General features: G+C 43.2%; 10 protein-coding genes across 10 annotated transcripts; 5 read left to right on the top strand and 5 right to left on the bottom strand.

Moving 5' to 3' along the window:
- Positions 1-760: 760 nt before the first annotated feature.
- On the top strand, positions 761-2743 carry O0I10_008875 (uncharacterized protein; the record flags this gene model as incomplete). The annotated part of the gene is made up of 11 exons (XM_058488876.1): positions 761-1071; positions 1128-1190; positions 1259-1290; positions 1342-1434; positions 1499-1572; positions 1634-1716; positions 1772-1881; positions 1934-2070; positions 2130-2312; positions 2376-2466; positions 2532-2743. The coding sequence occupies 11 exons, from the start codon at positions 761-763 to the stop codon at positions 2741-2743; spliced, it is 1389 nt and encodes a 462-aa protein (XP_058340296.1).
- A 52-nt stretch (positions 2744-2795) lies between these two features.
- On the bottom strand, positions 2796-4098 carry O0I10_008874 (uncharacterized protein; the record flags this gene model as incomplete). The annotated part of the gene is made up of 3 exons (XM_058488875.1): positions 2796-3234; positions 3301-3472; positions 3540-4098. 3 exons carry the CDS (start codon positions 4096-4098, stop codon positions 2796-2798), a joined length of 1170 nt encoding a protein of 389 aa, XP_058340295.1.
- Positions 4099-5537: 1439 nt separating this feature from the next.
- Positions 5538-5826, top strand: O0I10_008873 (uncharacterized protein; the record flags this gene model as incomplete). Its single annotated transcript, XM_058488874.1, has 2 exons — positions 5538-5699; positions 5761-5826. The coding sequence occupies 2 exons, from the start codon at positions 5538-5540 to the stop codon at positions 5824-5826; spliced, it is 228 nt and encodes a 75-aa protein (XP_058340294.1).
- A 553-nt stretch (positions 5827-6379) lies between these two features.
- On the bottom strand, positions 6380-8136 carry O0I10_008872 (uncharacterized protein; the record flags this gene model as incomplete). The annotated part of the gene is made up of 3 exons (XM_058488873.1): positions 6380-6998; positions 7053-7605; positions 7665-8136. 3 exons carry the CDS (start codon positions 8134-8136, stop codon positions 6380-6382), a joined length of 1644 nt encoding a protein of 547 aa, XP_058340293.1.
- Positions 8137-9097: 961 nt separating this feature from the next.
- O0I10_008871 (uncharacterized protein) lies at positions 9098-10330 on the bottom strand (the record flags this gene model as incomplete). The annotated part of the gene is made up of 6 exons (XM_058488872.1): positions 9098-9185; positions 9243-9674; positions 9776-9909; positions 9985-10028; positions 10099-10167; positions 10228-10330. The coding sequence occupies 6 exons, from the start codon at positions 10328-10330 to the stop codon at positions 9098-9100; spliced, it is 870 nt and encodes a 289-aa protein (XP_058340292.1).
- Positions 10331-10616: 286 nt separating this feature from the next.
- O0I10_008870 (uncharacterized protein) lies at positions 10617-11378 on the bottom strand (the record flags this gene model as incomplete). Its single annotated transcript, XM_058488871.1, has 4 exons — positions 10617-10683; positions 10886-11066; positions 11129-11203; positions 11279-11378. 4 exons carry the CDS (start codon positions 11376-11378, stop codon positions 10617-10619), a joined length of 423 nt encoding a protein of 140 aa, XP_058340291.1.
- A 159-nt stretch (positions 11379-11537) lies between these two features.
- Positions 11538-12059, bottom strand: O0I10_008869 (uncharacterized protein; the record flags this gene model as incomplete). The annotated part of the gene is made up of 2 exons (XM_058488870.1): positions 11538-11895; positions 11962-12059. 2 exons carry the CDS (start codon positions 12057-12059, stop codon positions 11538-11540), a joined length of 456 nt encoding a protein of 151 aa, XP_058340290.1.
- Positions 12060-13871: 1812 nt separating this feature from the next.
- On the top strand, positions 13872-15736 carry O0I10_008868 (uncharacterized protein; the record flags this gene model as incomplete). Its single annotated transcript, XM_058488869.1, has 8 exons — positions 13872-14030; positions 14099-14319; positions 14377-14654; positions 14713-14983; positions 15035-15101; positions 15162-15357; positions 15424-15591; positions 15654-15736. The coding sequence occupies 8 exons, from the start codon at positions 13872-13874 to the stop codon at positions 15734-15736; spliced, it is 1443 nt and encodes a 480-aa protein (XP_058340289.1).
- Positions 15737-15820: 84 nt separating this feature from the next.
- O0I10_008867 (uncharacterized protein) lies at positions 15821-16198 on the top strand (the record flags this gene model as incomplete). Its single annotated transcript, XM_058488868.1, has 1 exon — positions 15821-16198. The coding sequence occupies one exon, from the start codon at positions 15821-15823 to the stop codon at positions 16196-16198; it is 378 nt and encodes a 125-aa protein (XP_058340288.1).
- Positions 16199-17794: 1596 nt separating this feature from the next.
- On the top strand, positions 17795-20316 carry O0I10_008866 (uncharacterized protein; the record flags this gene model as incomplete). The annotated part of the gene is made up of 11 exons (XM_058488867.1): positions 17795-17855; positions 17932-17997; positions 18065-18145; positions 18199-18493; positions 18556-19143; positions 19207-19456; positions 19515-19595; positions 19659-19829; positions 19892-19993; positions 20062-20142; positions 20209-20316. The coding sequence occupies 11 exons, from the start codon at positions 17795-17797 to the stop codon at positions 20314-20316; spliced, it is 1884 nt and encodes a 627-aa protein (XP_058340287.1).
- Between the last annotated feature and the right edge of the window lie 2769 nt (positions 20317-23085).

The following is a 23085-nucleotide window of genomic DNA, read 5'->3' as shown; positions in this document are numbered from 1 at the left end:
AATTCTTGATTGTATTTCTTGTTCATATACTTAATAGAAGAGACACCTTGTATGCCTTATGCACATTCTTCGATTTTATGTTTAAAAACGTCCCCCAAATATGCCTGCTTGATGTCATTTAGATTGGGGCTTAATGTCTATGTCTGCCACAAGTGGCGCTTCCTGCCTTTTTTGGATGAAGCTCCGTGAAATCAACCGCTTTACGCCCAAAGACGCTTGTTAAGCTATGAAAACACCTTTATTAAAGCACGTAACAGTATCCTTCATTCATGTCATTCTCATTGTGTGGATTGCGAAAGGTAGATGAAAAACATTCAAAGGTATCCAGGTATTGGGCAACACATCTAGACCGTTACGTCATGGCTATTGATGCATGCAACCTTCTTTTGCCCTTCTTGTTCAACCCTACCATCTCCTGTTTTCCGATCCTAAAAGAATAAACTATGGTCTACCATATTGGATGTATATGCACGTGGATGCATACATCACTCTCAATGCAGGTACAGGCTTCCTTTACGTGTCGTGTTTGTGTAATCAACCAGCATCATCATCATCAAAAATGAGGAGGCACACTTGGCTATACCTGCCGATAGCAATGTGGCAAATTCCATTATCGTCATGGATTTTAGGGAACGTTCTCAGCTATTTCCAAGCGTGCAGGAATCAAAGACATGGAGGGAGGAGATATTGGAAGATTTTGCATGACTACCCGCCGCACTATTTTTTCCTCTCTTTTCCTTCACTCAACGCGTACACAACCATGGACGACCCGATACCAGCTGATAATACAACATCAGATCCCCAAATGAACGACCAGCATGTGGCTATGATGGAGGAATGCACGAATGCAGTGAATCAGGAAGGGGAACAGCAAGAACAGCAGCAGCAACAGGCGTACATGGTCTATAACCACAATGTCAAAGACGAATCGTGTCGACTGGTTGCTACAACAGGTGCACATTACAACACAACGGTTCATATAATATTGGCAACGGAAGCTTCTATTCTCCAGCATCCACTAAAAGAAACACGACCGTATAACGACAACGACTACTTTAAGAACGTAAAGTGGTACGTGCGACAAGCCAACTTTGATGGTGTTTGACATTGACGCGTTCTGGGCTCAGGTCACCTGATGGCACGTGTCTTTTATCCAATTCGAACGACAACACATTACGTCTTTTCAATACGTAAGAAGCATCTTTGGTTGAGGCGTATAGAGTGCATTGCATACGTTGAAACTCATGCATCCCAATAGTCCATATGACCTTTTCGACCATACACAACAACGTATGTATCATCCTCAAGGAATTTACGCACACCATGCTCATATCATTGTAGCACAGCAGCAAATTGATCTACGTACTGGATTTGGTATCCATGAAGGCGAAGCAATCAATGACTTTGCATGGTTCCCATCCATGAATAGCCAAGGTATGCCAGCCAGCGTTGAACCTATTCACTCGCAAGTATGTTGATCCACGTTTTTCGAAAAAAGATCCCGCTACTTGTTGCTTTTTGACCTCTGTTCGTGATCACCCGATGCATTTATGGGATGGATGTACTGGTCAGGTAAATACGCATACATGCAAAAGAGTGAAGGCGGTATCAAGCTGAAGGATGCGTGTGTTAGCTTAGGGCTAGCTATAGTGTGGTTGATCATCGCGAACGCTTTGTGGGTCCCAATGTCATTTCTTTCAATCCAAGTGGAACACAGTAAGTGGATAAAGCGGCGTTCTCTACAAGTTGCTCACTTTCACTTTGCCTACAGCATTTATTGCGGATACGAGAACATGATTGAGATATTTGATGTCCAACGTCCAGGCCAAGGATCCAAGATACCAACCATCCCAAACCGTAAAAGCAAGCAAGGTCAAAAAGGTAGGGTTGTGTGGATATGCATAGGGAAATTGGAGACTAAAATGATAAACAGGGATCATTTCGTGCTTGGATTTCAGTGTGGATGGCCTGTATGCTGCAGGATCCTATAGCCAATCGGTGGGCATTTACGACGAGACGAATCACGAACTCTGCTTGAAATTAACAGGCATTCAAGGTGGAGTTACGCAGGTAATACATATTCAGGAAGGTGTCAATTCAGTTTATTGATCCAAGTTGAGTGACTCTAGGTGCGTTTCACTCCCGATGGCAATTTCCTCTATACAGCATCGCGTACATCCAATGCCATTTCATGTTGGGATATCCGAGACACCGCCAATGTGTTGTATGAACTACCCAGGCCGGGCAAAACGAGTCAAAGAATCACTTTTGATATTGATACGAATGGCAAAACGTTGGTCACAGGTGATCAGGTAAGGAAGGATGCACAATGCTGAAAGGAATTCTCGTGGTATACTTATCACTGGTATGTATAGTACGGAAATGTTTTGTTTTATGATATCAGCAATCCCAAAGGTGAAGAGCAACCTGAGGATCGACTTTTGCACAGGATGGAAGGGCATCGAGGTATGTATAGGATAGGCATCATGATCATTATAGTGCATTGTGTACCAATCAAATCTTTAATGTAGACATCACATCGTGTGCAACATGGAATCCAATGTACCCCTGGCTCCTTGCCACGTGCTCTGGTCAACGCAAATTCGACTTGGATGATAGTGATAGTGATGATGACGATGATGACGACAATGATAGACAGGAACAAGTTATTGATAATTCTCTCAGTATCTGGCAGGTACCAGGCACACCCGAATGGTACTCTTTTGAAGCATCATCATCATAATAAAAAGAACATTCATGTACATAAACGATGTTTGTAAACAAAGATGATTATATTAGAACAATTCGTAGTTGGGATCAAAAAGCATGCTAACACTTTCTCCATTGTGGATGCGTCGGATGGCTTCTGCGAACAAGGGGGCAATAGTAAATGTAGAGATTTTTGAGCACTTGCGGGTGTGATCTTCTTGTGGTACAGAGTCACTGACAATGACCTTGTCGAGGTAACTTTTTTCAATTCGTTCCAATGCATCACCGCTCATGACACCATGTGTGACCAAAGCATAAATCTTGGTGGCTCCATTTTCATGCAGTAATTTGGCAGCCTTGGTAACGGTGAAACTGGTATCCAACATGTCATCGATCAAGATGCAGACACGATCACGTACATCACCGACGAGCATGAGATCATGTTTCTGGGGCTTGTCAGGTCTTCGTCGTTCCTTGTGGATAAGAGCAAAATCCATTTGTAGCTTTTCTGCAATAGCTGTAGCTCTACATGAATTACATAGGATGAGTCATGACAACATAGTTGTACAAATCTCCAATTTTTTTACACACCTCTTTGCACCACCAGCATCCGGAGAAACAATCACGGCTTCTTCAAAATCAGGAATGTTGTGTTGTATATATTTGATCATGATGGGGAGGGATGACATGTTGTCTACTGGGCAGTCGAAATAGCCTTGGAATTGGGGATCATGCAAATCGAGGGTAATAATGTGATCCGCTCCTATATGTACAAGATAGATGTCAACCCATCACATTGACACTATAATCCATCCATTGCCTAAACTTACCTGCGCACATCAAAAGTTCTGCTACCAGAGTACCTGATCGAGCGACCCATTGACGATATCCATTGGCATCAGGCTGAGTAGGTGCTTCATTCCATGGTCCTTTGAGTCGCATGTGTTCAATGGCATCAGCCAACGTATTCTCATAGTTGTTGACATTGCTTGCTTGTTCTTTGGGTGTGGATGGTACTGTATCATGCGGTGTAGAAGGCACTGTCATTGGAGGAGCACGTGTCAAAGGGGCACCACTTCGTTTGTATGGGACATCGGGCTGTCGAGAATAAGGAAAACAAGGAATCACGGCCGTCACCTTCCTGGCAGAAGCAGTTTTGCAAGCTTGGATCATGATCAAGAGCTCCATTAAGTTGTTGTTGACATGGCCACAACCCGATTGTACAATGTAGACTTCTTGTTCGCGAACACTCTCGTATAGTTCCACTCGCGTCTCATTGTTGCTGAATTTGGACAAGAAGGATTTGCCGGGTTCACAGGAGAGTCGCTGACAGATATGCTGTGTCAAGTTCTGATGCGAAGAACCAGAAAAGATAACGATGCCTCGCATGTGGGAATCAAGTGGGGGTGAAAGACGAGAAAGAGAAGAAGAAAACAAAGATAGCTGCTACAACTCGGTCCTTGAAAAAAGTTAAAGACATGTACACTTTTGTGATCCCACCATCACCACCACCACCACTGATCTCAGCTCGCCTTGTACCACACTTCTTGTTTACATCTCTCTTATCCTCAATTTCCCCTTACTCACATATGAACGTTTCCATGGATATAAATGCATAATTGTATATGTATGCCTTGATCTCACTTTCGTCTTCCTACCAAAAGTAACCAAAATGGGCTTTGTAGCTTGATTCAAACTTGCATCTCGCATAATAAATCTTGGAACAATATCATGCAACAAGCAAGTGCGATTGACATTTGGTTGACCCACGTGCTCAATTTCTAGTATACCATTTGGAGTGAGCTCCTGTGCTTTAGATACCATGATAATGAATGAATGCAATACTTATAGCATCAGAGAAGATAGGACTAAGATGAAGCTCTCTCCGTTATCATCATCATACCATTTTTCATTGCTTCACGACGACGTCAAATGTCCAAGCTTTGTGCATGTATCTCATCTCTTGCAATCATATGGACTGTTACTAAACCGCTGTAGTCATTCAGAATAAGAGCTCATTTTCATCCTGGTTTCATTGTCGTGGTTGTCATTGTGCTGTTTGATTCTTGTTATAGCATTTAATCATATCATTAAATGAGCCCCATCCCCATGCCCATATACCATTTTCGATGTAGCCATCTTCTGTGATGCCTCTTCAAAGGTGGACTTGGTGGCAGGATGCTCTTACCCTCGCTCGAATTTCGAGATGTGATGAGGCTTCCTCATTATCGGTGGACCCAATAGCATCCAAACTCAGAACACAGGTAGCTACATAGTTGGTATTCGTCCTGTGGTTTCGGGTAGGGATATGCATTATGAGTTCCCCAAAAGCGAGTTCGAAAGGGATGACAATTTGGAGAAGTGCATTATGGACTGTGTCATGATACGGCCAATCTTAAAGTCAAGGAAGCTGGAACCTTGAAGGTGATGGTGCCTTGGCAAGTGACTAGCATATGCAGCTCAAACTCAATTACATACGATACAAGGAAGAAGGGATAGCGAATTGGCTTCTGTAGACATCCATCCAAAAATGCAACTCGTTTTTGGTTTCAAGAAGCTAAGGTTTTGCTATAGCAACACGGTATAGTAAACCACTCTATGGCACCTTACTCCAAATAGGCAGTAATAGACGTCATGATGTGCCAGGTTTTATTATTGATGATGGTATCCATGGTGATTGTTGTCAGGGGAGATGCTACTTAATGTAAGTGGGTGGGGGTCGGTGAATGGATGTAGCTGAATGGATGCGTGGCTTGGTTGGTCGGATGTCAAGGCCAACTTGACAGGGCCACTGATCTTTTGTTTTCTCAGCACTTGCTTAATACACAATGAAGTTGAAGCAACTCAAGGTTAGGCCACGGAAGCTCTTGGAATCAAGCCCTTGCGTCGTCGAGATGGGTGCATTGTTCGAATGCTGGGCTACCGATGGTATCGATGCCAAGAAATGTACAGCTGCTGCTCAATCTCTTCAGGAGTGCATGTCCAAGCCTGTAGGTCCAAGGTTTCAATAGCTGTTGTGCTCGTATTAACTAGTATATCACGTATCAATAGGTCAAGAAGACAAAGGCAAAGAATACCATCAACTACCACTTGGCACGACTCAGCAAACAATTGTAGAGAGAGAGGGAGATTCAACCTATTTCATATCACACACACACACCCTCACACATACGCACACGCACAAAACACCTCTCGTATCTCTCAAAGACAACAACAGCAACAACAGCAATAATCCATCACCCTCCCCCAACTTCATTGTATCATAGTCGTTAGAGCCGAAAAATGAAAAAAAGCTTATCATCATCAATCACTATGCCGAATGTTTATCTTATGACGTGCAATGAAAGAATGGTCATTGCCATGTGATGGAAAAGAGGAGGATCAGCAAAACAGCGTATGAAGCTCAAAGGATGGCATGGTGGAAGGTTTACTTACAATCATAAGGATCAACATTCATTGACTTGCTCACAAAAGCTTCTTGTCATCATCAATCCGCAATCATGTCAAATGGTTTTGTGATGACAACCTCCTCTTCGTAATAGCACGTAACAAGTTTTATCTTCATGATGAAAATGACATTTCAAATAAACCATCTACAATTGACCCCTATTTGCTATTGTATTCTTTGACAACGATTCAATGATTTAGGTTGCCGTACGTAGTAAGGTTATCATCCTCGTATTTCGGCGGTATGGTTCCTTTTGGTGTCTATCTTGAATTGCTTGAGAAAACGACAATGCAGGATGACTGAGAAAATTGCACGAATATCGATTTCGTATAGGCTGGGGTCCCAACAATATATCCTTTTCTCCACAACATGGAGTATTCGCAACTCGGGACATCGTTTAGCAAGGGCAACAATGGCTTGGCTCAATGTTGGCTTCTTACGACCAAGGTTAATAATGACTTGGCTTAATGATGGCTTACGACGAAGGGCAATAATGTAATGGGTTAATGATGACTTCTTACGACGTCGAAGGGTACGAATGGCCTGGCTTAATAATGTCTCCTTACGGTAAATGGTAGTCCATGTATATTCTGGACGGCTGCCCTCTGTATATAAGTATAATTCGCGTAGCTGTGGCATCCCATAGCGAGCCAACAGAAGAAGAAAGCGAGTGTCCAGCAACTTGTCATCATCAAAGCGGAGGTAGAGTACTGCCAGCGTCTTGTGATGCTTCTTGATCAATGGCACAAGATCCGAAGCCCAGATCAGCGTGTCCTCCATATAATACGAAAAGACGAAACGCTGAAGACCCTTCTTTTCCGAATCAGCCATGTTGCATCGTCTATTATTTGCCATTAGATGAGGATGCAAATCCATTCGTGGAAATGGTACTTACAAATCTTCATCAATGCTTGGCATGCTCCATGCAGGATGGGCTGATACCAAATCCTTCAAACGAGGGCAGTACTTGACAACAGCCGACATCAAATCTTTCATGCGACTAGAGCGTTTAATACTGGCACGTTTGGGTTTTTCATGCGAGACGATATCGTCCGAATCTACCTTGAGCCTTTCAAGATGAGGACACCTCTTTAAAAATCTGGGAAGCAAGCTTAAGGGTTGTAGCTGTACACGTTCAGTGAAACTACGGCCCATGGAAAGATCAAGAGTTGTAAGCATGTAAACATCATGCGGGATACGCTTCAAAAGCGGGTCTTTGGCAGGGTATGAGATGGGGAACGTTTGCTCACGATCAAAGCCCCTAATCCCCACGCTATAGGCAAAGTGTTTCAGTTGAGGACATTGTCCAACAACCTCGAGCAGTACATGTGCTGGATCACCGAGATGAACGTCCTTGAAGGTCAACTCTTCCACAGCGGAGGTGCATGAATTTACGGCATTTACAGCCATGTCGATGTCTTTTTCTTTCAAAAGCATGTCCTCGAACTCTATATAAAAAGGACGTATAAATGTACGCATCATGATAATCCTAACAACAGAAACATACGTATGCTTTTGATGTTGCTTGCACCAGTGGCTACAAGATACCCGAGCATAGGGCTGAGAAGAGCGTTATTGGCTTCGCCTAGCATATAAAATCGATCACCCTTGTCACCCAATAGCGAATCAAAGGCTGTACGCTCAATGACACCATCCAGTAATTCCCAAAACTTGGGCCACTGTAATATAAAATGATTCCATACTTGACAAACGCCAGCGCATTCGATAAGGTCGTCGCGTGTCAAATACCTGAAAATGGTTTCTGAAATATCATATGGAAACAAGGAAACGAAAGAACTCCGTCGCGTATCGAGATTTTTGAGAGCGAGATCAAGTTCATGATAACGTGGATCGGTTAATGGGACCTTTGACAGTGAATTTGCATAGATGGCACGTGCAGCTGAAAGACGATTCCGTTTTTCATAAAATTGCCCAGCCAACAAGTATCCATCTACGTCGTTTGGTTTTAGCTCGATCATGCTCAAAGCCATAGTCTCAGCATCATCTTTTTGAGTGTTCTCTCTTCTTGATGTTGGCAGTAGTGCTGAAGGTAGCAGCTGTTGTCGTTTTTGGATTGCCATATCATTTGAGTGTGGTTGTGGTGACCGTTGTGAAGGGTAAAAAGAAGCTTTAACGGATGAAAAGGGTTTTGAACAAGGCATTTACAGAGGAAAAGAGAAAACAAAGAAAACAAGTGGGTTACTGCAATTGCCTGGATACACTTAATGCTGCTGGTATACTTGATGTAACACAACAACAAGCACATGATCACGTATTTTGCTGAGCTACATTGTATGGCTACGCTTTTTTGGTGAGCTTGTATGTACCCAACAGCCACTTTTTTGACTATATATGGTATCCTTTGCTGATCGTCTTATGATAGATATAGCCAATTTTGCGTGATGAAAATGGAAAATCGTCTTCAACAATGAATCCTGCTGCATTTGCTACTATGGCCGTAAGAACATTCGTGGTGCTTCTAGGATATGAATGACCTGCAGCATGATACCACAGCTACTACAAGGTATCCTTGTGATCATAACCAAGCTCTAGAGTCATTATCGGATCAAGCAAAGCGTATGGGTGCAGGTGATGTAGTCATTCATTCATGCAGGGAAAGAAAGAAGAGCTGTCAAAATGAGCACATGAGCAGTATCAAATCATGGACCTTATGAATAAAGCACCATGCCCCATAACAAGCGGGTTCAATTTACGTACATTTGACACACTACAAGATCCCCCACGCTAAAACATTTGATAAGCAACAAGATCTTTTTAAAAGATGGTACATTGTCACAAGACTGAGGAAGAAGGAAATACTACAAGAGACAATTGGAGGGATGATCGAAGGAGTGAGAAAGGGCTTGTGTGAGGATAGCGAGGGGATAGTTGTGTGTATGCGTGTAAGAGATATCAAGCTAATTGCACGTGTTTTTTGGTTTAATCGGACTTTTCAATCTTGAAGCCTTCAGAGTGGAAAGTACAATCCTCATCACCCTCCTTGGCCTTGTTCGAGGAGATCGACAAACTATTGAATCGATCCATGTTAGTCATTGGCACATGCTAATCATGTATTAAAGCTTACGTGTAGTAATAAGTGGCATCATGGTCGATATGCTCATCATCCAACACAAAGTGATCCTTGACATTGATTTCATCGGTGAAGTCCTCTTCGCCGGTCCAAACGGTTTCAACGAACTTGGCCTCGTTGTCCGAGACGGACTTGTAGAGATCAACCTTCTTGAGGGTGGCAGCTTGCGAAGTCTTGTCACGGGAGGCAGAGATGGAGACGTGCTTATTAAGCTTGACAGCTTGACCCTTGGTTGGAGTAGTGACCTTGAGACCGAAGCAGCCCTTAAAGTACTCGGGGCGATAGAATTGGATGTCATCCAAAGATTCGGTGTAGTAGCTCATGCCAGCAGCATCCTTGTGGACACCCGAGGTGACACGGAAAGTATGCGAGGTTTCAAGACAATCGGGGCCATGCATGCCATTAAGATCGTTGGTGACCCAAACACTGGATATAGATAAAAGAGAGAGCCAATTAGTAAGTAACCATAATGAGTTGGCTAGGGATGTTCCCGGATCATGTCCTTTATATGGCAAGATCCAACTTACCGGTAGTAATAGAGACCAGCAGTCGAGTTGGCAGGAACAGTGTCGCTGATGCTAGCTTGCTTGTTCAAGGGGAACTTGCCTTCCCAGACGTTTTGGATATACTTGGCTTCACCGCTTTCGGACACAGAGTAGAGCTGTCAACGTAAATCGCAATATGGCATCATTGTTATTAGTACGAATAGCAATGACAAGAATAGATGTTTACTTACGTCAAGGCCAGTGATGGTCTTTTTACGCTCATCGGGCTGACGAGCTATAAAGATAGTAACAGTGTCAGTAATATGCATCTACCGATCAAAAACCCCCCTTAAAGTAATACTTACTGACAGTGACCTTGGCGAGACCACCGGCAACGACAACGGAATCTTCGTTAGGAGCGACGACCTCCAAGTCTATACAGATTGGGTGTTAATGGGTTGTAATGATGGGACGATGGAAGAATAGAAACGCACCATGGCACCATTCTTTAATGGCTTTAGCGTACTCGTCACCACGAGCAAGAGTTGCGAGAGTAGTCAAAAGGAGGGCGGAGGTTGCAGCAAGAGAGAATTTCATCGTCGAGTATTATAGTGTACGCGTACAACAACAACAACAAAAAGTGTGAGGGTTTGGAAAGGAAGGGACGAAAAGAATGAAAGAGAGAGGAAAAAGAAAGTAAAAAGAGAAAAGGATATGAAAGCGAAAAAAGGTCAAAGCAAGAATAAAGAGGGGATAAAAGCAATGTCGCACAAACTAGTGAAGGATGGGCGCACCTCGTAAATGAAAACAGCACAAGAAGGAATAGCACAATTTTTATTCTTGGCCTTATGTACATTCATTCTCTCTCGTTTCTGTTATATATCTATTCTGTCACTTGGAAAGAAGGCGACTGGTATACACATTGCTTATCATCTTGTTGAATATGAATCCTAGCAAAATAAACAAAGCGGTAAGCAAAACGATGCTGTGGTTTCAGTTGCTTGCATCCAACGAGAACCGATCAATCCATCCCTTTTTCCCTCCTTCACTTTCCTCCTTTTGTGCGGATAAAAAAAGAATTCAGGAACCGCAGTGGCCCTCGGTGATCCCAAACCATGCCTCTTTTAGTCTCTAACCAACCTATTGACTCACCGGAAGGTAAATTGATCAGGCAATACGGTATTCAATTGCTGGAGATCTTGCTGTAGAACCACAATATTGCTCAATGTTTCATCCTTGTCGATCGCAGTCCACATGTCCTTGACAAGCGTCTTTCCATCCTCGTGTCGTGTCACGGATACTTTGTCAAGTTTGGCATCCTCTAGCTTGTTTCCTTTTCACACCCATCCATATTAGATTTAGCACTATTATACATATTCAATTGATGATATTTACCGAGAATAAGATAGATCGTCTCTTGCTCTGAACGGCTGAAGGAACTACCATCCTTGGGATATAAGACATCGATCCCTATGTACCATCATCATCATCATTCATTAACTCTTTGATCTCTCTCACACCCTCGCCCTCTAACATCAAACTCACCTTGACACCCTTGTTGTTGAGCAGGAGCACCCATCGCTTGTTGTGTAATGAGCGTCATGATGGTCATGGCAGCCAATGTCACACGCGTAATGGAACCCATGGTGGAAAAGAAAACGACCTTTGAGTAGAACCAAGAAAGAATGAAAGAGAGAGAGAGAAAGAAAGAGAAAGAGAAAGAATGAAATAATAGAATACGGCTCTCTACTACAACGACTACTCTTTGCATTGGCTTGTGGAACCGAATCCCATTTTACCACCTTTATTGCGCTGTTTTCAATGCAGCTTCTAGAGCCCCATTCATGGCATGTGGTAGCTCAAATTCTTCTTCGGCCAACGTGTGTCCATCTCGCAACACATTCAATGCTCGAATTCGATCCGTCATACCATGTTGTTGTTGAAATAAAGTCTCCCACGCCTTGTTCATTGCATCAAAGTATTCTTCGTATTCGTATTTTTCTGTGTCGGCTCGGTATCCATGACAAAACTCGTAAAAGTAGCTGGTGAGACTAAGCATCCTCTGCATGGCTTGGGGTGGCGGGAGCTTAACGGCGGCATTCATTACAGGGGCAAAGTCTTGCCATAAATCAGGGAGCGTTTGGTAGCCTGAGGGATCCATGCTGTAATCAATGTCTTAGTTGTCATGGTGATGCGTCGTATCCATGGGGATGATGATGATGACGAACCGTTTACGATATTTGCGAAGGATTTGTAATGTCAAGTCATCCAAAGTATCGATGCTTTGTTGTTCATTAAGCATCACGTTATCGGCAATCGGAGCCATACCGAAATGTGAAGGAGGAGGGAAAAGAGAAAAGGCAAAAGAGAAAACCGGATCAGCACAAGCGTATGGATGGCGGGGGTGGGTACGTAGTAGGCTGTTTGTGTAACCTTCTCATTTGAAACATCGGCTCCACCTCCCCGGCAATTTTATGCATTACACTCAGCGACGACATTGACACGTTCTCTCACTATTCATTATACTTTACATTTTGATCCTGGGTTACCCTAATCCAAATCCACCACAATAAAGCTTAAACTAAGCGCTCATTAAACGTTTTCTTTCGTTGTCTTTCCACCACCAAAATGAAAAGAAGACTTTCTTCACACCATGCAAAAGCACATGGCATGAAAAACTTGCTCAATGTTGCTACTGGCAACAGGGCTTCTGAGAAGCGTAATGTTTTTGGATTTTTGATACAAGAGATGGTTTTAAGTTGGAGTAGATGGTGGTAATCACGTGGTCAGCTATGCTTGCAACAACAATGTACCGAGGTATACCTCTGCTCTGTGCACCCAGACTCTATCCGCCATCAACGGGGAGCTTTCTAGTGCCAGCAATGGTGTTCATTGTTTAGCTTTGATAGCACATACCATGTCAACATTGCCATTTTGAGAGGCCCTTACTATAATACAATACAAAGACGATGCTGAGCATGTGATAACGCATCCACAAGAACAATAGCATATCTAAAATATGCTGATAAGCATAAAAGTTGATAAGAGGAAGGCTTTGGCGGTGCTCACTATCAAGCTGATAACATGAATATTGATGGCGGTATAGATAACAGCAGTCCTGAATATCCCTGATAAGCATTTTTAATCATGAAATGAATTGACCAATCGTTTTGCTACTGCTCAACCCGCATTTGACACGGTGGCGATGAATGCCCCCCTCTCCGACAGCTTCCCGGTCAACCCGATGTTTGTTTTTCTACATGCTCATATCCATAGGTGGTGTTGGATGGTATATGCTTTTGAGTTGCATTGGTGGCAATTATACATTACCCGACGATCAATCACAAAAAGTAACGTTGTGCCATCTTTTTGCATTTTAAAGTTTGTAACGAGTGACAAGATAAGCATCTTCTTTATATGATCGGGGAGGCTGGCCATGAATCAGGGTATACCGAGGAAAAGACATATGCTGGCTATATCTTGGCATTGATAACTTGACACTATGCTATCATAAAATTTTGCCACTTGTGGTATCCATTGATGGGTATCAACATTCTTAACACTTTTTTTTATATCGCAAGGTTATCAAATGCAAGATTTGGGTAGATCGCATCCGTAAAAGGAATACATTCGGATTCTCCTCTTGCGTCGTAATTTGTCACACGGTCATTTAGACTCACATGAGGGAAAATGCGCACTGTCATTGAACGTTTTCCTTGAATGAACAAAAAAGGGACCTGCATAACAAGGGGGACCTGAGGTGGTATTTTCTACATAGGTATCACGGATGAATTCATATTCATATTTACCGAATGACCCATGCAAAATGAGAAGGGAATCGGGTGGTGTGCGTGTAACCTTCCGTTGCAATTGGCTAAGCGGAGCTGCCATGAACGTATAAGGTCGTAACGTCTGAGACAGGACCCACCAGACACCACACCACACACATCCTTTCACCTTTTGAGAGGAGTAAAACTTTTTATTTTCTAGCGGGAAAGGCGGTCTTTCACGTCTTTACTCTCTCTCTCTCTTCTCTCTCTTCCATCTACAGATCTTTATCTGGAAAGAGGATTCACCTCTCTTTCTATCTTTTTTCTCAACTCTACGAAAAACGCTCAAAGGGTTCTTTTTTTCAAAAATGACCTGGGCTGAATACGCCAACAAGATCAACAATGCCGTCGCAGGCTCTCGAGTGGGTCGATACTTTCAACTCGAGGGATCGGGAGCATATCGAGAACGCAAGGGCACCCGATTCTTGACAGAGTTGCGTGCTGGTGTTACGACATTTTTTGCCATGGTAAATAACAACTCGACCATCATTTTCGAAACGCTATGGCCATGTCACTGACTGACTTTTTATAAAAGGCATATATCATTTCAGTCAACGCATCAATCATCAGTGAAAGTGGTGGCACCTGTGAATGTCCAAGAACCCCGGACGATCCTGTTTGCGACAACAATGAGGAATACATGCAATGTGTTTTCCAAGTGAAGCTCGATATGATTATGGCCACTGCTATCATGTCCATGATTGCTTCTGTTTTGATCGGTGTACTTGCCAACTTGCCTCTTGGTTTGGCCCCTGGGTATGTCCCAATATTCAAAATGAAGACGAATTGATGACTCACGATGGTTTATTATAGTATGGGTCTTAATGCTTATTTCACATACAACGTTGTTGGCTATCATGGTTCAGGAAAGGTCTCTTATCAAACAGCTGTCGCCGCTGTGTTGATTGAAGGATGCATCTTTTTGATTCTTTCCATTTTTGGTATCCGTCAGTGGCTCGCACGTGTCATTCCTATGAGTATCAAGGTTGCCATGGGATGCGGTATCGGCCTCTACCTCTGCTTCATTGGCTTGCAATCCTCGGCCGGTATCGGTATTGTTGGCCTCGACAAATCCACGCTTGTTGCTCTTGGTATGCATTGCTCACCATTTGACTTGTCACGTATAACTCATCGATCGTTGTACTATAGCTGCATGCCCCGATCAATACAAGGATGCCGATGGCATTTGTACAGGCCATACTATGGAGAGTCCTACTACTTGGATGGGTATTCTTGGTCTTATTATCATGGTAGTCTTGACCATGTATCGTGTACGTGGTGCCATCTTGATCGGTATCGTCTTCATTGCCATCACATCTTGGCCCCGTGTCAGCTATGTCACCTATTTCCCATACACCGAAACCGGTAACGCCATGTTCGACTACTTTAAAAAGGTCGTAACGGTGCATCCATTGGACCAGTAAGTGTGATTGATAATGCATGTTGATCAAGGTATTGACTCTTTATATAGTGTTTTAGCCAAATTCCACTTTGATTTGGGCTCGCGTGAAATCTGGATTGCTTTGATCACTTTCTTGGTAAGCATTCATAATCAAAGAGTTGGCATGGCGATATTAAGTACTCATTTTTTTATTTAGTATGTGGATATTCTTGACACTACTGGTACCATGTATTCCATGGCTCGCTATGGTGGATTCACTGACAAGACTGGTGATTTTGAGCATTCCACCTATGCTTTCATTGCGGATGCCATTGCCGTTATTGTTGGTTCTTGCTTTGGTAGCTCACCATGTACTGCATTCGTTGAATCAGGCACTGGTATCTCTGAAGGAGGTTCGTATATCATAGAAACATGTGCTCTTATCACATTCGATGCTCATGTGTAACCTTATTCGATAGGTCGTACCGGTATCACTGCCATTACTATCGCTTTCGGCTTCTTTATCTCCATTTTCTTCTCGCCAATCTTTGCAAGCTTCCCACCATGGGCTACTGGTCCTGCCCTTATCGTCGTAGGCTCTATGATGGCTACCAGTGTGCGAAACATCAATTGGGATTATCCAGGAGGTTTGTATGATGATAGTTACTTAATCCACGTTTGTACACGCTTTTAACATCATTCTCGGTAGACGCTATACCGGCGTTCTTAACGCTTACGGTCATGCCCTTCACGCATGTGTTACAAAAACTTGATGATTATAAGACTAAGTAGCTAACGTTATTTTTTATTTTTTATTATTAGGTATTCAATCGCCTGTGAGTATCTAACGACCCAGGAAACGGCGGGGTGATACCAATGTTACAAACCAAAGTACTCACATATATTATAGACGGCATGATCGCTGGCGTTATCGGTTATGTTATCATCAACGGCATCATCTTCATCATTGACAAGATCTCATTTGGAAGAATTCAACCTGATTACACCCTACGTGAAAACTGGTGGTCTGCAGCCTTTAGCCGATCCTTCACACCTTATTGGATGCGCTATGTTATCGCTCGTGCTAAGGGCAAGCCCATTCCATGGCACGAAGACGACTATGACTTTGGATCCGACGATGAAAACGACCACCCGGATGTGGTTGTAAACGACAACAACAGCATTTCAGAAGGGCAAACGGATGTTGATTCATTACACCAAAGCCATATCCGCGAGAAAGCATCAATCTATTAGTGCCCTGCCATTAACTACATCATTCTGAAATCTATCATCTCAGCATTTATATACGATACTCTTTAATACCTCGTTCTCCAATAACATCATTGTAAATGGTTTTTCTTTCATCATAAAAGACTGTGTAATGACGTGATTAAAGAAAGAGTTTTATTATGGTTGCTATGGTGTTTGTCTCCTGGGAGAGTGCGGGGAAGACTTGCATTAGGTTGAGCTATGAATTGCTTTGATTCCCGCACTTGCCCTTTTCAGCTTCCAGTCGTTTCCTTACACTTTGACCCCCTTCGTCTCATTGTCGATTGACGTGTCGCGTCTCCGAATGCAATTGCAACATCCAGCCGTGTTCAGTCAACAACTTACGCGTTCAAGTTCGCTTCGTTTGGACACAATGCCTTGGCTACAAACGCATCAGCAGCTGCCGAGATGGACCTACGTCAACATGTTACGCACGTGTCGTATCCTTGCAGCATCGTAATGTACATCGCGATACCGTAATCACGTATGGAGACTATTATAAGCAGCAGGGTCACAAGTATTGGTCTTCACGGTCTACAGCATTCTAATCCTTACCATATTAATACATAGCTTTGTTACCAAACCATCAACACTGCATCCCTATTGTCAGCAACACTATTCAACCAACGTGACAAGATCATAGTTTTTCCATCACAAGAGCAGAGGTAGGTTTGTAGACCAATATACATGGGAGGCGTTTTTTATTCTAATACACTATTTGTCTATCCAGGACGTAGCAAATCAAAGCAGCGCTCTTGTCACGCATGCAATTTGTCGCATCACAGCACACGTCGCCGTCATCTTTTATGCTGCATCAACATGCCATGCGGGTGGTTTTGATCCTTGATACATCGTTGTCCCCATTGTGCTGCAAAAAGGAAGGCTTGTACAATGTCAAGTATTGGAAATTCTTGTGATGGATCATTCTTTGGAGTCTATCCAACAAGTCTGCCTTCAGGAGTTGTCTTGCATGAGGAAGATCAAGGTTCCGTTACAACAAAGACCTCGACCGGTGTTGTCATAAAGTGGCTCTTTATCATCCTTCAACCGCAACCAGTCATCCAACTGGAACACTCGATCCCTCGGCTACGTATCGCTTTGAAGACTTGGGTCATTGTTGTTCGTTGTATACGTTACACAGCATTCAATGCAAGGATGTCCAGTGGATCTTGTACAACGTTGCTCTTTGAAATCATCATTCAAATCCAGCACTTACCTCTGCATGATCTCCACAAAGGGACGCCATTGTGGGGCCTGGTTCGTTTACATAATCTGGTTTTATTTGGCAAGCTCTCTATTGACAACATACCATCCATAATCCACATGAGGTAGGTCTTCATTGTGCGTCATGGTCATTGCCTCCCTAAAAACGTTTCATACTCGTGGCTGCAGTCAAAGACGCATGAAATTATCGACCTTTGATGCTCATTGTGCAGTATCCCAATCAATGAATGGAGCGCTACAAGATAATCACACGCCTTCAATGGCCATTGTTCCTATGGTACGTGAGTAAATTGAGGCTTATAAAAGAGTGAGAGAATTCATATCCCAATTCGTTTTCCTACATATAGCATCATCTCCATGAAACGTCATTACGGATTGGCCTCCCCAAGCACATCACACTATGCAGAAAGTGACCTGAGTATGTAACTTGCTTTTGGAAACAATGGCTTCTCATCTACTAACCTACTATGCTTACTACTTTTGCTCTTCTACAGGTGATAGCGAATCCACTGCGAGTGCCGAAGAAATACCAACTCTATCGGATACCGAGTTTGTTTCTGGTATGCATTGGCCAACATGTCTCTTTATCAAAACTCATTTCTGATTTATTCCTTTATCATTATGTAGAGCAAGAGGACATTATGATGCTTGATGCAGACAATGATTACGACGATGGATCGATGTCCGATGAAAATTGCGAGGAAGATGGTAAGCACATGATTACTTTTTTCAAAGGCTATCAATCTTACATTTGAAAGTAGATTTCGAAGACGAGCCATATGACAGCGATATTGAGCAAATCGAAGACGACATCGAGCTTGTACCTGCATTCGACGAGATTGATTCGGGCACCGATCACTCTTCTTCAGGAGCACTTATTGGCGTATTACATGGCGAGCAAGGCGCTACGATGAGATTTGCATTCCTAGGCTTCTTTCGCGGGAAAGGATACACTGATCAGAATTCCTTTACGGTGTGGATCAAGTTACGAAGCACTAGCTTTGTATGGCTGGGATCGTTTCTACGTCGCTGCGGCATCGAGTCTCCTAGCCTGAGGTAATTTCTATTGCTCTTATTATACGATTGAAAATTCATAGTAAGCTAATTCATCGATATAGATTTGTATCCACGGGTTTCAACACCAAACTCAAAGCTGCATTGAATGGCAACGTTTTATTTCGAACTTGCAATCCGATATTATACGAGCAACTTCACATCCTCGGCAGCAGCAAAGTCAAGGACTCGGACCTTGATACTTTGGCATCCTTGTTCCCGGAAGCAGATCCTGACAGGCAATACGCAATCCTTGTGTACTTTTTGGGATTCTTTATGGCCAGCGGACATGTGCACTGGTTGCGAGGAAGAGATGGATTGACAATACGATATTCAAGCATCATGTTCACGCGGCGTAACGTACCTTTTCTGGAATTCCTGGAAGATGCCTTGCGTAGCATTGGGTTTGATCGGGTTCATTTGGCTGGAGTTCGCCTTACTATTTATTCGACACCAATCAACAACAAGCTTCTTACCAACGCAATCAGCATCTATCGCGAGCACAATATCCCTTTCGATCAAAAGCTCTCCTTACTTGACGCGCTGTTATCTGGAAAAGAGGTCTTGCTGAAGGATGTCATGAACCAAATGACCTTTTATGACTTCTTGGGATACGACAATATGGAGAAGACGTTTGCCAGGGTGATTGCCCAGTAAGTATACAAGGATTTCTTTTTATGTAGTGAATCGTTTATTCATACTTCTATCGATTATAGGGATTTATATCCGTTACGCATACAAGGTCTGAACGACATCCTCAAAGCTGCTGGTCTCCCTATGGTTAAGCACATGGATGATTTCGATATGGATCGCTTTATAGCGCAAGTGGAGACTCTCTGGGCATCAGCACACGACTCCATGGGACAAGGGATTGAACCCTCTGAACAAGCAATGTTCCTCAATTACATTCGCTCGTGTTTTGAACGCCAAATGGACCAAGTTCCAATCGATCATGCTCCCCGTAAGGTATGGTTATATTCTCATTTTTTGGCTGCCAGGATTGCTAAGCTATCATCATGCGTAGCCAATCATTCGATGTGAGCAATGTGGATCCTGCTTCGTACGAACCAACTCATTACAGAATCACATTCGGGATAAGCATATGGTAAGTGCGTTTATATCTCCATGGTCAACAATGCCAATGTTAATCCATTTTCCATATCATTAGGGACTGGAATTCCCTTGTCGCCACGCTGGTTGTGATAAAGTATACAGCAATCACAGAAGTCGTTTGAGACATGAAAAGCAAGCACACACTGATCAAGTGGATTGCCCTGAATGCGGCCAACAACTTCACGAATCGGCGTTGGAAAACCATATGTTGCATGAGCACAACCCAGTAAGTGTACTATGATGGAATTGGATTAACACGGCAGCGTTTAATGTGAAAAATGCTTGTAGAATAACGAGTTTGTTTGTGACATTGATACATGCAAGAAACGGTTTACAACACAAGGATCCTTGACTCGTCATCGAAAGGTGCTCCATAAGGATTCGTTTACGGTAAGCTAGATGAATTTTCGATCGACCCTATGAATGAGTCTTCTCACATTATCATCCTGCCTATGCAGAGCTGCTCTTTATGTGGAGACGACGTTTGGAGTAGCGAGGTGGAAATGAAAAACCATCTTGATCGTTGGCATAATCCAGCGGTATGTATACAATCCTCTGCCCTTTTCCCTTTTTCTTTTGGACCATATGACTAATCTTCAACCAAGGCTCCATACCTTTGCGATATCTGTCACAAGCGATATTCTAGGAAGGATACTGTCACCAGACACAAGCGAAACGTTCATGCAAAACGTCAAAAGCAAAGCATTGGCTGATCAAGTTCCGCAACGCAAGATTGAAAGTCAAACCGTTTACACTCCTCATCATATTTCACTCGTAGTCTTTTTTCACAAATAAAACATGCTCTATTATCATTTACGAAAAAGAAGTCATCATACTTGCTATTGATAGTAAAGGCGTTAGCTCATTTGGCTTTTGACGCGACTCGGCTACACTACACCATGGCATCGTTTCCCAAGTAACCAGCAATAAAGGTCTTTGTGTATATCAAAACGATTAATGCAATGAACAAAGAAAATGAAAGAGGCGTTTATTGTATATGTATGCTAACAATGAATTGAACAGGTCTTCGTTCAGGCAATCCAAATTTGGTTTTCATGGTTCCCGCCGCCATCAGCAATATCATCCATAGCCGATCAACCTTCCTTCATCAAGGAGAAAAGCCCTCTCGTCAATGTCATTCCAATCCATCACCACCATCCTCAGCCATGTTCATATGAGATGATCCTTCCTTCCTGCTGACGACGCGCCAAGTGACCAAAGGATTCCCCATATCTGTGCTTGATTGCGTCCACCCACCATAACCATTACCATGCTTCCTTTTCCATTAGACTGCTGGTCAATCTTTCTTGGTCATTTTCTATCGCAGCTCAACCACGTGAAGATTACTCGTAATCCTTGATAGCTAACATGGCGCCATCGATGTTAAATTGTGTGTCATAAAGCAAGTTGCTACACGTAAATAAATCTGTTCTGTACCATGGCTATTTGATGTTCACGTAAATAAGGCTGTAAGGCGAGTTGCTGCAAGTAAAGGACGCTGTTTGATACAATGGAGTAAAGGCATTGCTGATAGCAATTGCTGGAATGAATGCTTGGTGGCAGAGAAGCGTGTGTTGTATCAAGAGAGTCGTGTGTTGTAGCAGGGTGACAAGAACAAGGCTGTGTACACGCCATGGACCTGCCATTGAGTCAAAGACAATCGGATCACGAGAGTTGTAGGATTGACATGATGGGATGAAGCAGGACAATCGTTCGCAGGAGGTAGTTGTACTTGAGAATGGGAAGAAGAGGCATGTACGTTGGGAGCGGAAGACCTGGAAATTAAGTAGATTTTTCTGTTGCTTGGATGACACATGTGTGTTTGAGCGTTGTTCATCACATCCCCTCGGATCAAGAAAGTTGAAGGATCGAAATGATGAGGTGGAGCAAGACAATCGTTCGTATGCATTGGATTGGGCAACAATGGAGAATGGGAGGAAGGGGCTGCCAGCTGGCAGTTTACAAATAACTTTGCAAAATGATTTTTTGTGATGTTGGATGATACTTCTGTGTTTGAGCATTTTTCAGTCAAATCCTCTCGGATCAAGAAACTTGAATGATGGGCATACTGGGCTGGAGCAGGACAATCGTTCACATGCATTGGGTTGGGCAACAAAAATGATCGGGAGGACTGGGTTATTAGCTGGCATTTTAGGAACTACTCCTAAATAGTGTACAAGTATCATGCATCGCCTGTGCTGACTGACTCAAGTTACACAACACGTCCCTCTGCATCTTTAGCTCTATTGTAGTCATACTACTTTACAATGAAGAAAGAACCCTTTCCATATAGCATCACGCTTACAGCATATGCAAAACATAAAGGTGCCTGTATCTCTAAACCTTACAATGAAACGTGGGATCTTTAATAGAACCATGTTGCTCGGCGGGGTGAAAGCGATCTTGTGTCAAACTATGAAGGCCATCGTGGCCAATCCCAGATTTCGCAATGTCGCTACCAGCCAAACTAGATCCCGGGGGTCGACCTCTTCGACGACGACGACCAAAAAATATTTTTTGGGCTGTTTGCGACATTGAACCCGAAACTTTCACACAAGGTGCTGTTGGCCAAGCCGAGCCCATTGCTCTATTCAAAACCCCACGTTTCATTGTAAAGTTTGGAGATACAGGCACCTTTATGTTTGTTTGCGTGATGCTATATGACAAGTGGTCTTTGTTCATTGTGAAGTAGCTGGACCCTGGCAGAGCAAAAGATGCAGAGGGTTGTGTTGTGTAACACAGCTACGTTTGCATGAATGGAAGGGTCAATGTATAATTACTTTATGGATCATCTAGGAACAGGCATGTATTGCTAGCTAACGGCCACTTTTATCCAGTCATCATTGTTGCGAGATCCATTGCATGGGAACGATGCCCCTGCTCCAGACATTCATTTCCATGATTCAATTATCTTGATCCGAGCTGATTTGGCTGAGCTACGGTCAAAGAGAGATTACATCAATCCATACATCAGCATACGTGCGAATGTCTCAGCTGATTAATCCTTGTTCGACCGTAACTCAACCAAACCGGCTCGGATCAACCTACTTTAATCATGGAAATTAATGTCTAGAGCAGGAGCATCGTCCACCTACAATAGAATGAACAAAAGTTGGGAATGCACAAAAGTGGCTATTAGCTGCCAATGTATGACATAAAAGTGAGGGTTGCGTACCTTTCATGCATTGTCCCTGAAGTCCTGACTTTTTAGCTGAGTTACCCAAAGAGGTCCTTCTGCATCTTTGGCTCTCCAGGGTCTAGCTACTTGGCAATGAACAAAGACCACTTCTCATATAGCATCACGCTTACAAACATAAAGGTGCCTGTATCTCCAAACTTTACAATGAAACGTGGGGTTTTTATTAGAGCAATGGGCTCGGCTTGGCCAACAGCACCTTGTGTGAAAGTTTCACGATCAAGCTTGCCAATCCCAGATTTCGCAATGTCGCTACCAGCCAAACTAGATCCCGGGGGTCGACACT

The sequence above is a fragment of the Lichtheimia ornata genome (genome assembly GCF_029851405.1).
Source record: "Lichtheimia ornata isolate CBS 291.66 chromosome Unknown scaffold00049, whole genome shotgun sequence".
Classification (NCBI taxonomy): domain Eukaryota; kingdom Fungi; phylum Mucoromycota; class Mucoromycetes; order Mucorales; family Lichtheimiaceae; genus Lichtheimia; species Lichtheimia ornata.
The sequence above is the reverse complement of the archived record's forward strand: the minus strand, read 5'-3'. Positions and strand labels throughout refer to the sequence as shown.